Here is a 15,994-nt window from a genome sequence, read left to right as displayed (position 1 = left end):
GCAGTAGGCCAGACCTGGAGGGGACGGACACACCTGTAAGACCCCTGGGACCACCTGTAGGACCACCTGTAGAACCACCTGTAGAACCACCTGTAGAACCACCTATAGAACCACCCGTAGAACCACCTATAGAACCCACTAGAACCAACTGTAGAACCACTGTAGAACACACTAGAACCACTTGTAGAACCACCTGTAGAATCACCTGTAGAACCCACTCTCACCACCTGTAGAACCACCTGTAGAACCACCTGTAGAACCACCTGTAGAACCCGCTCTCACCACCTGTATGAACCACCTGTAGAACCACCTGTATAACTCACTAGAACCAATAGTAGAACCACCTGTAGATCCACCTGTAGAACACCTGTAGAACCACCTGTAGAACCCACTAGAACCACCTGTAAAACCACCTGTAGAACCACCTGTAGAACCACCTATATAACTCACTAGAACCACCTGTAGAACCACATGTAGAACCCACTAGAACTAACTGTAGAACCACCTGTAGAACAAACTAGAACCACTTGTAGAACCACCTGTTAGAACCACCTGTAGAACCCACTCTCACCGACCTGTAGAACCACCTGTAGAACCACCTATATAACTCACTAGAACCACCTGTAAAACCACCTATAGAACCCACTAGAACCAACTGTAGAACCACCTGTAGAACAAACTAGAACCACTTGTAGAACCACCTGTAGAACCACCTGTAGAACCACCTGTAGACCCGCTCTCACCACCTGTAGAACCACCTGTAGAACCACCTGTAGAACCCACTCTCCACCACCTGTAGAACCACTTGTAGAACCACCTGTAGAACCACCTGTAGAACACACTAGAACCAACTGTAGAACCACCGTCTGTCCGTCAGTCTGTCTGTCTGACGGCAGACCAGACGGAACAGACGACAAAGACAAAGGCAGGCACACAGGCAGGCAGGCAGGCAGGCAGGCAGGCAGGCACGCGTACACATGAACGCATACCGTAATCATGCACACACGCACACACACACACACACACACACACACACACACACACACACACACACACACACACACACACACACACACACATACATACATACATACATAGAGATACCATCTTAGTTAGATATTGAACCATAACTAGAAAAATAGATAGCGCAATGTGGTTTGATGTTTTATTATCCTGCCCCTTATCACTATTAAATATTGACTAAATTCATTTTCCTGAAGACACTGAGTTTACGGTAGATTGGAGACTATTTCATTTCTTGTGAAATAATAACTTGCCGAACTTTGTGTGTTTTCCACGGTTGGTTGTCAGCTTTCAGCCTACCTTGTAAGACGGCCACCAGCCCAGTGCTGACTCCAGACACAATGTCGCTTAGCAACCATTCCTTGATCTGGTAGATCCTGATCATCCAATAATAGGCAGGAGGGACAGCGCAGTGTTCTTAACCCTTCTGGCATCACACCTGCACAAGTCAAAGAAAATAAAAAAAAAGAAATAAATGAAAATGTTGAGAAATCTTGTCCTGATCACACACCAGAAGAAAGTAATTTCTGATTAAGCTACTGAATAGTGAGCGAAAATACTGTAAAATGTGAATAGATTCATCACAAGACAGAATGAAGGGGGCTCACTCTCACAGAAAATGTATACAAAACTATTTAAAAAATACTGTAATTTACTTCCAAAAAAGTAATTAAATATATTCAACACCACAGCACCACTCTGGCCTCCAACTGAGCATGCTATGTTCAAGTCCAGCCAGAAAACCCGGTAAAACGCAACGCTCCTTACGTGAAGTACTGCCTGACGTGGTCCAGCAGCGACTTGCGCTGCCTGTAGACCTTCTCATGCTCTTCCTCAAAGCTGTCCACCGAATACAGCGGCCTGTCCACCTTGTACTGCTGCTCCCGCGGTCTCATCGCCATCTCGCCAACGCCTCCTCAGAAGTCCTCTCTTGCTCCTGGTTCTGGTGGCTCTGGTGGAGGGTCGTCTACGTGGCTCTGGTACCCGATAATCACATTAGGGTTAGCGCCTTTGAACGCCACATCTCAAAGCCAATGGGGAGGGGGGGGGGGGGGAGGACAACAAAGAAGCGAGTTTGCCCCCATGGTCACCAACAGGGGTGCACATCATCGTTTAGGTCAACCTACTTGGACCTGCTCTTTCTACAGCTTCTGGACCACAAGAGTGGAGATATACCCTAGCAGGTCTTACTCAAGGTGCGGCCAAACTATTTTTTTTTGTAAGTTCTGCCAAATATGTTGGGATTGACCCAAAAACATGGCAAAATAGATTGAGTAAAATTTCGCAATCTGCGACTCAGATAACATTATCGGTGTCAGTGCCTTAATGATACAAAGATGACAAATACCAAATGTACCAACTTGAACCCTCACCTAGAGCCTTGGTTTAATAGTAATCCGTTTTTTTTTTCTCCAAACTCCTCTTCTCAGAAATGTCTCCTTCTCAGCACGGCCGTCGAAGATCTACTGTCCACATTATTCCGAACACCATCCACTTCAAGTCCTCAAATCTGGGCCATCTTATCACAACTGTAATTATTAACAGGCGGTATAATGAGGTCTGTGTGCCAAGCCTATACTTGACCATTGTGCGCATTAGCTTCTTATCCACATTTTTGGCAACATTTTATTCCACCTGTTTTGTGTGGCAGTAAGTGTATTATGTATATATTAGAGCTGTCAGTTAAACGCGTTATTAACGGCGTTAACGCAAACCAATTTTAACGCCGTTGATTTTTTTATCGCGCGATTAACGCAATTCTTTTATTAAAAAAAAACAACTTTTTTTTATTTTTTTCTTTGGCTCAAAACAAAGAAACAGTAGCCTGACTGCTATGTTCGAATGACATTTGTTCAAAGCAGTCGTTTAATTGCACCATAGGCTATTTTTTTGTATCGTCCTGTTTTGATCAGTATATGCGAATGTTGTTATCAATAAAAAATCATTTGCACAAGGCAAGCCGATGCACTTCACCATGTTGATAAGAGAATTAAAATGAGAAGAATTAATGGGACAAAGAAATCAAGGGATATTTAGCATAGAAAAATAATGTGCGATTAATCGCGATTAATCGTGAGTTAACTATGACATTAATGCGATTAATCACGATTAAATATTTGTGATTTGTGAAGAAAAGTGATTTAAGAACTTTGGTCACCTCGTCTCCTGTCGAATGATAGTCTTATCAATTATAGGCTACGTTTACACGATGACGGTCTGAACAGAAGACGCAAAAGTGGCGTTGCGTCTTCACTTTTTATTCTGCGTTTAGACAAGCGTTTTCGGGAGGAAATCTGCGTGCATACGGTGACGCAAAAGTGTGTGGAATTCGATTGGGTATGCATGCCAGGCTGCTAGGTGGTGCTGTGATAGACTATCACACAACACCGCCATGTCTGAGCGCATGCGTAGAATCTTCCTTCTCTTATCCGTGCCGCAAAAACCAAAAAGATCCTTCTATGTTCAGTAATACTATCTGTAAATATCCTGTACATTTCGTGGAAATACTCCTGTATGCTTGTTAGAGCTGACAGAGCAGCTTGAAGGTCCGACGCATGGAAATAATCTGACATGTTTGTTTATTTCCTTGTACTGGCACATGTATGTGACGTAAACGCGTACGCGACGTGAGCAGATCTGAGCAGTGTTTTGCGTCTTGGCAGTTTGGAGCGTTTTCAACTTTTCCACTCTGGAGGGTGGTTTCAGATTTATGCGTTTTCATGCCCCAAAAACGCTGTCACCGTCTAAACGAAAGGCACTTCCGATAAAATATTTTGTCGTTTTCACCCGCAAGCGTCCTCGTGTAAACGGGGCCTAAAGAAACTCACACATCCAGTGCAGTAACGCAAGGTTGTTAAGATAGAATAAGGGTCTGAATCAATCAGTACAAATTAACCTGCCCCTCTGTGGGTAGAATCTTATTGCCCCTCATTCAACATGGTGCACAGGGAAAGTACTCCTTTTACCCAAGTTTACTGTATTTAAAGGTGCAGTGTGTAGGATTTAGTGAAATCTAGTGTTCAGGTTGCAGATTGCAACCAACTGAATGCATTTAGGGGAACCTAGCTCCATGCATACCCAGACACACATCTTCACACTCAACATGGGTATCTTCTGAGATCACAGGCCTTCATAGTAAACAGAAATTTTACACTAAGTCACGGAGTGAAGAATGAGTCACACACTCAATAAGTACACAATAAAGCAATGAATAAGGTGAGGCATATGGAAGACAGCGATGATCCAAACCATAATACCAGCCTGAGGCTGTCAATAAGCTGATAAGTGAATCCTCAAATAAATAACTAAGGAAAAAAGGAGATAAGAAAGCAAGTAATAAGTTGAAGCATGCGGGGCTGGGCTATGTCTCCGCTGCGATCTAAAACCTCACCCGCAGAGGTGCGTTAGCTATCACCGTGAGTTTTCAGAACACCGAGAGTGTTCAAAACTTAAGAGAACAAAGCAAAAGGCTCACGAGGTCGAGGCACCTAGGATCCAAGGAACCAAGGATTCAAGGACTCTTGGAACCAGAATTCAACTTACCTATGCACCTTTGAACCTATGAATCAAGACATCTAGGAACCAATAACCTAGAAATCAAGGAACCAAGGAATCTAGGAACCAATTTACCTAAGCGCCTAAAAGCCAAAGGAATCTAGGAACCCAGGAACCTAGGAACCAAGGAACCAGGAACCAACTAACTTAAGCACCTTTGAACCAATGAATCTAGGAAACAAGGAGAAAGACGGAAAACAGCCTTCCTGGAAAGAAAATAAACCGTCCATGATTGAGGAAATCCTTTCAGTAAATGTGGAACATTCCCGCATTGAAAGCGTTTCCTGGTCCCCCCCTGTCCCATGACTGTTACCCAAGAATCGGTTGATCCCTGGAGAACCCAGGGTAAACAAACAGGAAGATAAACACCATCTAGTAATCCCCTGACAGAACCATTTTTTTCAATCCTATTTAAAATAATAATTAAAAATAATAAATGAATCATAACTGTATCAAGATGACGCAGGCTTATCTGGACCATTCGATCATAGATTGACTGTAGTAAATCAACACCATCGGGGCAATCGAAGGAGTACTATTCCATGAGTTAGCCTTGAGTGACGTAGTTTATTATACGAAACAGCTGATAAACATCATTGGTTCGATGTTTCCTGAGGCCAACACTCGATGAACCTTCTTCAGCTTGTGGTCCGACGTCACGCGTTTTTTCTCCCCCGACAAGTCCCTCATCCTCATTGTCAAAGCACGACTCAATTTCCTCATAAGTTAAACTCACGTAATCGGGAGACGAATTAGGGTGATCCGGTCACCTGACCTCTGCTCCTTCTCCCTTTAGGATCGACCCTAAATGAAGAAGAGTTTGCCGGCTCTAATATTAATTAGTTTGTGAGTGTTGCCACCTGGGTCGTAGAGTACTACCAAACTCCCTCTGACCAGATGTGTTGAGTAGAACCGTCCCTCCTGTCTCCAGGCATTCCCCACGCAGGTCATTCTGCCCTTTTAGGAGGGCTGGTGAGATACACAGGATTAATGGGTTGCGATATCTAATGAATGTCTACGCTGTTTATCGTGTGTGTGTGTGTGTGTGTGTGTGTGTGTGTGTGTGTGTGTGTGTGTGTGTGTGTGTGTGTGTGTGTGTGTGTGTGTGTGTGTGTGTACGTGTGTATGTGTGTGTGTGTGTGTGTGTGTGTGTGTGTGTGTGTGTTTGTGTGTGTGTTTGTACATGTGTATGTGTGTACATGCATGTGTGTGTGTGTGTGTGTGTGTGTGTGTGTGTGTTTGTGTGTGTGTGTGTGTGTGTGTATGTGTGTGTGTGTGTGTGTGTGTGTGTGTGTGTGTGTGTGTGTGTGTTTGTGTGTGTGTTTGTACATGTGTATGTGTGTGTGTGTGTGTACATGTGTATGTGTGTGTACATGCATGTGTGTGTGCGTGTTTGTGTGTACAGTGGTGTTACGGTGACGTATCTGCCCCAGGCCTTTATCGATGTACAACGTCTGTCTCAGGTGATAATGTGTCCCCCATGTTTGAGCAGAGAAGAACAAACATTCGACCCCTCATTAATAACACTGTGTGGTCACGTAGGCCTTCGGACTGCATTCCACATGGGAACACCCCTGGGAATGTTTTCAGGTGTTTTCCTGTTCAATTTGAGGTGATGAATTCATCATATAACACCTAAGTGATAACAGAATCAAAGTCGGGAAGTAGATCAGGGAAATTAACTAGTAAGTCGAGAGATAATAACAGAGAGAGCGCAGAATAGATTTGATTGTTGTTCTGTTTATCCGGTGATAATATTGTAATTATAATGTTCTTATATGCCGAGGCATTAAGAAAATATCTCTCTCAATAAATAGAGAAATCTTAACTATATCAAAAACAAACACAAACAGACGGACAGTCTGTTTGTATGTCTGTCTGTCTGTGTTTGCTTGTTGGCAGTCCGTCTGTCCGCGACAGACGGACATAGAGACAACAAAGAGACAACAAAGTATTTATAACTCTTGGCTGGATGATGGGGGGATGGGTGTGTCTGTGTGTGTGTATGTGTGTATGTGCATGCGTGTTTCTATGCATTCGTGTTTGCAAGCATGTGTGTGTGTGTGTGTGTGTGTGTCTGCTTGTGCATGTACATGTGTTTGTGTGTCTGTGTGCATGCGTGAGTATGCGTGCGTGAGCGTTCGTGCATGTGTGTGTGTGTGCCTTCTCTTCCAGAGGGGAGCGTTGGTCCGTGTTTACGCCTCTCTTGTCCTCCTCTCAGCGCTCCACGCTAACACAAACAACAACAGTCGGGCGAAAGTCGCAACGGGAAACACACATTGTCCGCCCACATCCCCCGCCCCCCCCATCAAGTACCAGGCACAACACATCTATTCTTGTCTATTGTTGAGCCGCTGGTGTTTATATTGTTAAGTCTACTCTGAAACAAACTCTCTAAAGGGCATGCCGGTTTGATCACTCACACGTAAACAAAGACAATCCAGGCCGGACCACAAGATAATCAATCATCACGCTTTATTTTTCATTAACACCTCAGCATGTATGCAATGTCTGCATTCGGTGGATGTTTTTTTTGCCGCATCTTGCGCTGCCGTAAAGTGCGTACGTTCTAAGCAAGGGACGAGGCCCCCAGTGGGAGTCAATCCCGCAACCTCGGCAGGACTTCACCAGAGAAGCACTTAAACGTAACAACACACAACACGCAACAACCTGAAGGCAGGCCTTTCCTGTCCTCGCAACACGAGTCAAACAGGAGCTTCCGTTGTCATTGACGAGTGTCCGCGACATTGTCCTGTTTATTCAGGGTAGTACCTCGGCACAAAGGTGCACACAGTTAGTAATGATATTCAACACACAACCTTATATTCAACACAAAGCGACTTAACGAGGAGAAGGCAAGGGGGGGGGGGGGGGGGGGGTTAAAGTCTTCTTGCTCAACAGTGCCTAGGTAAGGCTGCCTGACACTGGTGATCGAACCCGGAACCTTTCCCTAGGGAAATGCGCGCCGGAGCCACTAAACGCTCCGACCCCCTGAATAAGGTCAAAGGTCATAGGTGGAAGGTCAAAGGTCAGGCATAACCTTAAACCAGGGGACTGGGGGCCTCTGAGGGCCTGAGGGGTCCAGACCTCTGCAGAGACCGGGTCGAGGGGAGACCGGGTCCAGAGTAGTCCTCTCTCTGGAGATGGAAGACCTCCGGTCGGGTGTGTGCTAGTTTGAAAGCCCGTGGAACGCCTGTTAAAGCAATAACAACAACACAAATTATAATTATAACAACACCAAGACTAACACGACTACTACTAATACATATGCAATAATTAAACACTAAGAATATTAAGAACACTCTTAAAGTTGTGTGGACGGGGCATGAATGTGGTGGCAACTTGAGGAAGGACTTACTGTGTGTTGATTGTCAGAGGTCTCCATCAGGTCCTCATCCTTCTCAAGCAGGCATGGGTCCTTGTTGTCTTGCAGTGCTGAAAGCTGAACACAAACAAACCAGCAAATAACACAACTTTAGATTCGTGACCCACACACACATGTTTTTGATTAAACCTACAATTAAGTTAATCTAATTGATCATTCTGGTTATGTCTTTTCAACTCATAAAGGTGGCTTTTGCATATGAGCAAAAGGCGATTCTGCTCATATGTTTGGATTGTTTATGTGAGAAACCTCCAAAAAAGGAAAGTTGAACTAATGCTATCGGCTGATTCGCACAATGACATTAATAAACAAATGATTTCATACACATCACAATTATTTAATTGATGTTTGAATTCTTCGTAATTTTGCCTCAGCAGGTAAAAATAAGGAGGTCCTTACCTGTTCGGAAATGACATCATGAGCAGGCGTCCTGGCCTGTGATTGGATGTGAAGGACGGCGTCATGGACAGAGACGAAGAGGAGGTCTTTGGTCACCACATCATCGAAGAAGACCATGGCCTCCAATTCCCTCAACACCTGATCTGTATCATGAGAGAGAGAGAGAGAGAGAGAGAGAGAGAGAGAGAGAGAGAGAAGAGAGAGAGAGAGAGAGAGAGGAAGAGAGAGAGAGACAGGAAGAGAGAGAGAGACAGACAGGAAGAGAGAGAGAGACAGACAGGAAGAGAGAGAGCGAAAGAAAGAAAGATAGTGAGTGGGTAAATGAGTGAGTGAGTGAGTGAGTGAGTGAGTGAGTGAGTGAGTGAGTGAGTGAGTGAGTAAGTGGACACAATGACGGTGTTAGAATGTTTTAACATTCAATTGCAATTGGAATTAATGAGAAGAAGAAGAAGAAGAAGAAGAAGAAGAAGAAGAAGAAGAAGAAGAAGAAGAAGAAGAAGAAGAAGAAGAAGAAGAAGAAGGAGAGAGAGAGAGAGAGAGAGAGAGAGAGAGAGAGAGACACACACACATTTAATCAACACATTTCACTTGTTAAACATAAGTTATATGATAGACAGTGTTACAACGGTCAAGTGAAAAAAATGATTTTTGAACATTGAAATATCCTTTATAAAAAAATAACGAACCAGGATAAGTGCATGACGATGAGGATGAGGATTTACATTAAATAATTATTTCAGTACCGTGACAGCTTGTGACGTAAACTGTGACTCCGATGCGCAGGAACTCTTTGATTACCTGTAGAGAGAAAGAGAATGAAAGAGAGAGTAACAGACTCAATAAAATTCATTAAATTAATTTGAACATTTAGCATTTTCTAGCTTATCACTGCATTAACTCATGTTAACTAATGCTTATCACTGCATTAACTCACGTTAACTAATGCTTATGACTGCATTAACTCATGTTAACTAATGCTTATGACTGCATTAACTCATGTTACCTGATGCATATCACTGCATTAACTCATGTTAACTAATGCTTATCACTGCATTAACTCATGTTAACTAATGCTTATGACTGCATTAACTCCAGTTAACTAATGGTTGATTAAGGACCCCACAGTCAACAGCAGAAGCCCACCAGCCTGAGGCGATTGACAGCCACCACGTCCAGGAAGGACACGGCCGAGAAGTCCAGAACCAGGCTGTGGATGTCCACCCTGGGCACTGACACCTTGACGGGCAGCTCGGCCGTCCAATCCACGGGCACCTCAACCCTGTGGTCCCGCCCCCCGTCGTCGTGGTCACTCTGGAAGCCTTTGTTCTCCATGCCGGGGGATTGGTCCTCGGTGAGGACCAGGCCTGTCTGAAACCAATCACAGCAAGCACAACATCTATAAAATAATACCAATACGTCCAGCGCTAGTTGTGGACATCGTTGGCTCAAACCTGGTACCTTTTCCCAACGCAATGGTCCAAAACCAGAGATCCTACTCTATCCTGCAAGTACTGTCATTAAGGTGTTAAAACTGTCTCCAACTGTCAAGTAGCTCGGGGATGACCTCTCTTGAGAAAGCAACCACTTTTCTAAGCTTCTCCTAAAACCTCCAGTAGGCCTTCAAACAAACCAGAACCTTTCCAGGTCACATGGTGGGTATCACTGCGGTCTTTCGACCAAAACCAACAACCACAACAAACAACATCTTGTAGTGGTTGGTGTTTCGTCTAGTGTGTTGCCTTGTGCCACCCCAGTGCATTTTAAATCGGTCATGGACGTCTCACGACTGATTTAACTTTCATAACTTTCGCAAAAGTTGTGAGTTCAGTTCTGACATCATTGATCGGTACAGAGGATCATCAAACAAGTTTATCTGAGGGCAAGCTCCAGTTCCTGACATTTCCTCGGAGCGTTGAAGACAACAGCCCTTCAACAGCCAATCGTGGAGCGAGGAGGACATCCTCTGTGTACGGGGACGTAAACACTTTGAGGAGGAGAGCCGGGTGCCGGAATGCAGTGAGCACTTGTAGGAAGGGAGGAACCGAGTGCTTGTGTCGAGTAGCGGCGGGTAGCTTCGGCCTCAGGGGAGCGAGCGGGGTCTGCGACGGGGAGCCTGTACCTCCGTGGCCTTCAGCTGGCCCTTCCTGATGAGCTTGTGGATCTTCTTCAGTGCCTTGCTCCTCTTTTTGAACACTCTGACGGCGTCGAAGCCCACCTGTTTGGCCAGAAAACACATTTGTGTTTCAACATCATGGAACGGTTTTCGGACACGCGTGAAAGAGCAGTAAAAAAGGTGCTTCGAGCGATTTAGTCTGCCCTGTTGTTTATTAAGTTCATGATTCGGTCAGGCCTGTTGATTATTAAGTTCATAATTTTGTCTGCCCTGTTGATTATTAAGTTCATGATTTTGTCTGCCCTGTCGATTATTAAGTTCATTCTGGTAAGGTAAACGAATAAAGATAACATCGGCTAGCGACAGAAAGTCCCAGGCATCTCGAAGATCTCAATCGTGATGCTAGCTTCAACTTCCGGAGGAGGAAACGTCGATCTTGAATTCTAAATTTTGTAAACACTTGACAATTGTGCCCATCCTGCGGGGGGGGAATCCACTCACGGCGGCCCGCAGGCGGTCCTTGAAGTAGTCGACGTTGGCGAAGTAAACAGGGGAGCTGCACCTGAAGATCTTAACCCCGGGGATCTCTGAGATCTGATTGGGCGAGACGAGACTTCAGCTCAACATGGACTAACATGAAAGCTCAAAAAGAGTGAAGTGCTTGAGTTTGAGCTTACATGTTTGTAGTCTTTCAAGTCCCTGTACAGGTTAGTGCCGGGAATATTCCCCAGAGTGGAGCATGCAGGGCTAAGATAAGAAGGATGAGCAATGAGTGAGGACCTACTGAGTGTTTTAGTGGTTCAATATGCAGCATGTCAGAGTTTCCACATCGGCAGCTCGGGGTGAAATGTTTCCATCTGCATTTTAATTGTCTGCGTGGGATTTTATTTTGACAGGATAAAACCGCAGATGGCCTGATCTCTAGTCTGCGGCGAACATTGCACCCGTCCGATTGTAAAGAAACAATCTCGGCCTTATATGGCCGCTTATCTTATTTTAGCGATGGAACAGCAAAAGGTGTTTGATCGTAAAATAATTTAATCCCTCAGGCTTTCGCCAAACCTTGAGGTTGTATAATCACCGTAGTATTTCAATTTAATTGGTGAAAGTATGTCTGCGTGTTTGGCACTCCGTGGATGAGGTTTTATGGTTGAAGACCGTTTTTTGTGTCACCTAAACAAATCAAGATGTTCCCATACGGCCGGCCATCAAGTTGACCACGGGCAATTTGGGTTTCATTGGTTATAAATACGGAGCGAAAGAGGAAATAATATAAAAAAGGAAATACATGAACTTCTGTAAATCACGTCAGTGCACTCAAGTGTTTTTTAAAAGCCGTTGTAAATAAATTGGTCTCGACTTGACTTAACCCCCCCTCCCCCCCCCCCCGCCTCTCGATAGTTGGTAACAGATCTGGGTTCGAGGTTTGGGGATTCAAACCTGGACCCTACCGACTGAAATCTGTATCGTATCGTTATTGTATGGGACACACTCTTGTTCGAATCTTATGCATCTCCCTCGCTCTCTCTGTCTGTACGGAAAAAAACGAAGGGTTGGGACCATACACTCACAACTGGGTTCTGACCACCACCGTTCCCAGTTGGAAGAGGAGGCCGACCAGTAGCCCCACGTCCAGTCCCAGGACCACGCAGGCACCGCAGGTGGACAGCCAGATGAACTGCAGGGAGACAGCATCGAGAGCATCTTCATCATCCTCATCATCATCATCATCCTCATCCAGGGAGACAGCATCGAGAGCATCGTCATCATCATCATCAACATCATCTTTCTCATCAGCATCATCTTCATCAACCCATTTGTCCACAAGACCCACATATGTCACGTAAGGAGAGACAGATCTGGCAAACTGGCACGAGACAGGAGAAAGACTGGTATGAGGGGCGTGACAAGTCTCACTGGTGCTTTATTGCGGTCACCATGGTAGCGATCAAGTCGAAACCAGTAAATTATATTATGGCCTCTGTTCTGATATTTGTTGGCGTCAAATAAAAGTGTGATTTTGAATTGGCAGTGCTAAAGTACTAAACAGATGTCACACAGCCTTCACAGAGTGTTGCTGTTTGTCAGCAGAATCCACCATTAGGATGAATTAAATCGTTGGACTTTGGCCCTTAAATATGTGACGTAAGGGAGGTTCATTTGATTCTTTGAAAATACCACTATCAAATTTGCTGTTGTTTTTGCCGTCGCTTGAAATCAATAGCCACAGAAAATAGGTATAAGTACGGCCTTATTATTACCACAAGCAATTTCACATTACGGCAGTTGAACATTGGGATAATCCAGGGGAAAATCGTCATGGCAACAGCATTGTCCTTTCACAGTGTAGGCTACCATGTGTTTCTATGAGTGACTCGCTGTAGGGTTGTACTCACACAGTCGGCCGGGCTCTGCCTCCATAGCTTGGGAACCTGGGTGACCTGCAGGAACATCCCTTTGAGGTTGGCGATAACGATGGCAGCCAGCACCGACTGTGAACCCAGGGCCAACCGTGAGCTAATGTTAGCTAACGTTGAGAACACAAGGCCGTGAGAAGTCGTTCATGAGCTAACGCTCGCTATCATGAGCTTCTCTAAAGTGAATGACACAAGGCCAATGAGAAGTCATTAATGAGCTAATGCTAGCTATCATGAGCCAATGTAAGCTAAAGTGAAGAACACAAGGCCAGTGAGAGGTCTTTCATGAGCTAATGCTAGCTATCACAAGCTAATGTTATCCAATGTTGTAAAACCAAGTTATTGAGTTATGAACACAATTATATGTTGGGCTGGCGTAAACTTTAGCAATTGTTTTATAAACTTGTAAAGATGTGTCCCTTATGCGATTAAATGAATGACTATACACACGTGTACACACACACGCGCACACCCCCACCCCCACCCCCACACACACACACACACACACACACACACACACACACACACACACACACACACACCCTCCCTACTTTCTGCAGTGGTTCCAGTAGCTGTCCCAGGGCCAGGACGACCACCATGACGATCAGGGCGGAGAGGACACCGGCCACCTAGAGCACAGACACACACATGGCAGGAGGACGCCCGGCTGTGTGTGTGTGTGTGTGTGTGTGTGTGTGTGTGTGTGTGTGTGTGTGTGTGTGCGATCACATGAGACTTGTTGAGTGTGACCTCTCATACATTTGTTTTTGCTGTGTTTGTTTGTATGTGTCTTTATTTGTGTGCATACGAGAGCAACAGAGAGAGAGAGAGAGAGAGAGAGAGAGAGAGAGAGAGAGAGAGAGAGAGGACGAGAGAAAGAGAGAGTGAGAGAGAGAGAGAGAGAGAGGACGAGAGAAAGAGAAAGAGAGAGTGAGAGTGAGAGTGAGAGTGAGAGAGAGAGAGAGTGTACCTGGCTCCTCCCCCCTGTGCTCTCCTGGATGGCGGTGCGTGACAGAGCCGTGCTCGCCACGAAGCTGGAGAAATAGCCGCAGAAGACGTTACTCACGCCGAACGCCAGCAGCTCCTAGACACACACACACACACACACACACACACACACACACACACACACACACACACACACACACAAGAACACACGCACACACACACACACGCACACAAGAACACACACACACGCACACACACACACACACACGAACACACACACACGCACACACACACACACACACAAGAACACACGCACACACAAACAGTGGAACACACAAGAATACACACACACGCACGCACACACACACACACACACACACACACACACACACACACACACACACACACACACACACACACACACACACACACACACACACACACACACACACACACACACACAAAAAAACACAAACACGCATACAGACACGCACACGTGCACACATACAGAAACAAAAACACACACGCAAGCACACAAAAATACACACACACACACACCGAAACACAGAGGAACACATACAGACACACCCATACACACACACACCCAAGCACACACACACAAATTAGATTCACGCACACACACACACACACACACACGCACACACACGGAAACAAGGTAGCGAACATAATAATCCCTGTTATGTAATAAACTGTAATGATTTAGCATAATCATTAATTGTTTTTGTAAGCCACATCAAGCTACCGCTAAGGGTACTTGTATTAAACATAGAGCAAACACAATGAAAACTCATTGTACTAGCTGCGTGATAAGATATGAAGTGGGCACTGACGACAACAGGAGCCTGTTAAAGTTAGATTAATGGATCTGACTCATCAGTGTACACACGCACACACACACACGCACACGCACACACACACACACACATAAACACACACCCTCCACCCACACACATACAAACACAACCTCCATACCTCCAGCTACACAGACACACACCTCCAACCAAAACAGACCCACCCAGCCACACCTCCACCCCCCCCCCCCCACACACACACACACACACACACACACACACACACACCTCCACCCACACACACACACACACACACACACACACACACACATACACCTCCACACACACACACACACACACACACACACACACACACACACACACACACCTACACCACCAACCCCAACACACCCAAACCTCCACCCACACACACCCTGACCTCCACCCACGCACACACACACACACACACACACACACATACACCTACACCACCCACCCCAACCACCCACACACACACACACACACGAACACACACACACGAACACACACACACGCACACACGCACACACACACACACACCCCCCCCCCCCCCCCCGCGACCCCCACCCACCTGGTTGCCGTCGATGGTGTAGTCGTGCTTGGCGGCGTACACCTTGGCCACGGAGACGGCCACGGCGTAGGCCACCACGGCCGTGGCCACGCTGGCCCCCAGGAGCTCAGGGAACAGCGCCGTGTCGGGGGCCCCCGGGGGGGCGAAGCTGGGGGGCCGGGACACCGTCAGACACAGAGCCATGGAGGGCCGCACAGAACATAATGCATATCTATGCATCATAACATAGGATCATGTAGAACATCAGCTATATCATAGCACAGAGCCATGGAGGGCCGCACAGAACATAATGCGTATCTATGCATCATAACATAGGATCATGTAGAACATCATCTATATCATAGCACAGAGCCATGGAGGGCCACACAGAACATAATGCATATCTATGCATCATAACATAGGATCATGTAGAACATCAGCTATATCATAGCACAGAGCCATGGAGGGCCGTACAGAACATAATGTATATCTATGCATCATAACATAGGATCATATAGAACATCATCTATATCATAGCACAGAGCCATGGAGGGCCGTACAGAACATAATGCATATCTATGCATCATAACATAGGATCATATAGAACATCATCTATATCATAGCACAGAGCCATGGAGGGCCGTACAGAACATAATGTATATCTATGCATCATAACATAGGATCATGTAGAACATCATCTATATCATAGCACAGAGGCACGATGGGCCACACAGAACATCACGTACAGTATAT

The 15,994-nt window shown here is 45.6% G+C and overlaps 1 protein-coding gene and 1 long non-coding RNA gene across 2 annotated transcripts in view; both read right to left on the bottom strand.

The window, feature by feature from the left end:
* LOC132454981 (uncharacterized) lies at positions 1–2,623 on the bottom strand. Its single transcript, XR_009525045.1, has 4 exons — positions 2,397–2,623; positions 1,792–2,000; positions 1,324–1,462; positions 1–14 (listed from the first exon to the last, which is right to left on the bottom strand). It is a non-coding gene; the product is annotated as an uncharacterized LOC132454981 (long non-coding RNA).
* A 4,392-nt stretch (positions 2,624–7,015) lies between these two features.
* LOC132454979 (pendrin-like) overlaps positions 7,016–15,994 on the bottom strand; it is a 17,243-nt gene continuing 8,264 nt past the window's right edge. Inside the window, 13 exon segments of the mRNA XM_060048632.1 lie at positions 7,016–7,771; positions 7,937–8,020; positions 8,363–8,505; positions 9,106–9,160; positions 9,506–9,730; positions 10,482–10,577; positions 10,977–11,069; positions 11,153–11,222; positions 12,047–12,153; positions 12,872–12,967; positions 13,444–13,521; positions 13,863–13,976; positions 15,263–15,410. Of these exon segments, the coding sequence (XP_059904615.1) occupies positions 7,748–7,771; positions 7,937–8,020; positions 8,363–8,505; positions 9,106–9,160; positions 9,506–9,730; positions 10,482–10,577; positions 10,977–11,069; positions 11,153–11,222; positions 12,047–12,153; positions 12,872–12,967; positions 13,444–13,521; positions 13,863–13,976; positions 15,263–15,410 (1,333 nt within the window). The 3' untranslated portion in view covers positions 7,016–7,747.

The sequence above is a fragment of the Gadus macrocephalus genome, chromosome 4, assembly GCF_031168955.1.
Source record: "Gadus macrocephalus chromosome 4, ASM3116895v1".
NCBI classification, from domain to species: Eukaryota; Metazoa; Chordata; class Actinopteri; order Gadiformes; family Gadidae; genus Gadus; species Gadus macrocephalus.
Note: the sequence above shows the minus strand (reverse complement) of the source record. Positions and strands in the feature narration are given on the sequence as shown.